This window comes from Pteropus vampyrus, unplaced genomic scaffold, assembly GCF_000151845.1.
Source record: "Pteropus vampyrus isolate Shadow unplaced genomic scaffold, Pvam_2.0 Scaffold3548, whole genome shotgun sequence".
Lineage (NCBI taxonomy): Eukaryota > Metazoa > Chordata > Mammalia > Chiroptera > Pteropodidae > Pteropus > Pteropus vampyrus.
In genome coordinates, this window is record NW_011892329.1 from 5,180 (window position 1) to 6,743 (window position 1,564).

Here is a 1,564-nt window from a genome sequence, read left to right on the forward strand (position 1 = left end):
CCAGGACATCAAGCCGCCTTTTCTTTTTTGCCTCCTGCTTTAGTGCTGACACTCTCTTGTATAAACCTGGTCTTCTGCATCTTTGTGCTCTTCTCCACCACAGATTACTGCCTGTCTCAGCTTCTTGTAGACTCCCACCTCACAGGTCAGCAACACTTCTCAAGTCACTGACAGGATCTCAACCACTGAATTTGGGGTTTCTCCCTTGTTTTTTTTTTTTTTTTTGATTCCAAATTAAGCTTTGATTCTACACCTTTTTAAAAAACATTTCAAAATTCTGCATTCTTCACTTTTCCTTTAATGAAAAAAAAAATATATATATATAGTATCTCTAGTCCTTGCTGTCCTCAAATCTAGTCAACTAGGAAATAGCTCCCTTCCCCAGACACTGTCCTCAGTTACAATCCAGCTAGCTAACAGTGAAAGCGAAGACCAAGATTATCAGTTGTAGCAGGGGAGGAGCCTGTGTGTTCAGTGCTCTGTCAGCTTTGCGGACTAAACTGATGAGCACTTACAACCACGTGACTATAAATAATCCGTGCACCACAGATCTGACTCTAAATATTCACTAACGTCACAGGTCCTCCAAATCCAGTAGAGTGTGAGGGGGAAGTGGGTGGAGGGACACCACCTCCCCCATACCTTGGGTAACTGAAAGGTAAAGAGCAAGAGATTTGGGGTACTAGGTGAGAAAGGGAAGTTCATTTTAGAAAGTTGCTTAGAATGGGGCAAACCAAGCAGTGAAGATATTTAATAATTTGTATTCTTATCCTGATGAAAAGGTTTTAGGCTTGAGAGGGATCATGATGAGTCTGAAGAAGATCAGATTGTGAACAAGTGTGGATTCTAATTCCAAAGGATCAAAACACCAGCCCAAAGCACAACAGACCATTACCCTTGGGTCCACAGCCAATCTATGTTCTCAGAGAAATTGGTCTTGGGCCCCATCCAGTCTTTCCCACTAGTTCCTATAAACCCTTCCCCAGCATATTCTCCCCTGGACCTCACCAGGGCGCCACTGCTGAGCAGAATCATGAAGATGATGAAGGTCTCAAACCAATTGTGCTCCACAATGAGGAAGCAGGTTTTCCGCAGGATCCACCAAGACTTGCCTAGCCCTTCTTCAATGTTGACCTGGCAGCACTTGAATCGCTGGACACAACCTGGCACCAGTGGGAGAGGCAGGTCAGATCGTGGGAGTGTGCTCCACCCAGCCCTGTCCTCTCCTCCATCTCCCAGGCCCCACCAGGTGCTGCCCCACCACTCAGCCGAGAGTACGGTGGCTGAATCAGAATGTCTGATACAGAAATGGAGAGAGTGGCAGGGCTGAGGCTATGCTGCAGGTTACCAGGGCCCTCTGGAGTTGGGAAGATGTCCTATAAAGAAGCAGCGGGGGAGAAGAAAAGGGTAGTCGGGAGACAGACACAGCCATGACAGAATAGGCCTTTCTAATGGAAGTTTCTGGGCTGATGCCAAGAGAAAGTGGACAAAGAAAAGTTTGAGAATAGTTTGGACAGGGAAAACAGTATCAATTGCCCTCAAAATGATGAGGTGGGGAACAGAG

At 46.2% G+C, this 1,564-nt stretch overlaps 1 protein-coding gene across 1 annotated transcript in view; it reads right to left on the bottom strand.

Moving 5' to 3' along the window:
* Nucleotides 1-1,564, bottom strand: part of LOC105310443 (sodium channel protein type 8 subunit alpha-like) — a gene marked incomplete at its 5' end in the record, with an annotated part of 12,476 nt that overhangs the window by 5,167 nt on the left and 5,745 nt on the right. Inside the window, one exon of the mRNA XM_023526734.1 lies at nucleotides 1,009-1,297. Within this exon, the coding sequence (XP_023382502.1) occupies nucleotides 1,009-1,297 (289 nt within the window). The remainder of the gene's footprint in view (nucleotides 1-1,008; nucleotides 1,298-1,564) is intronic.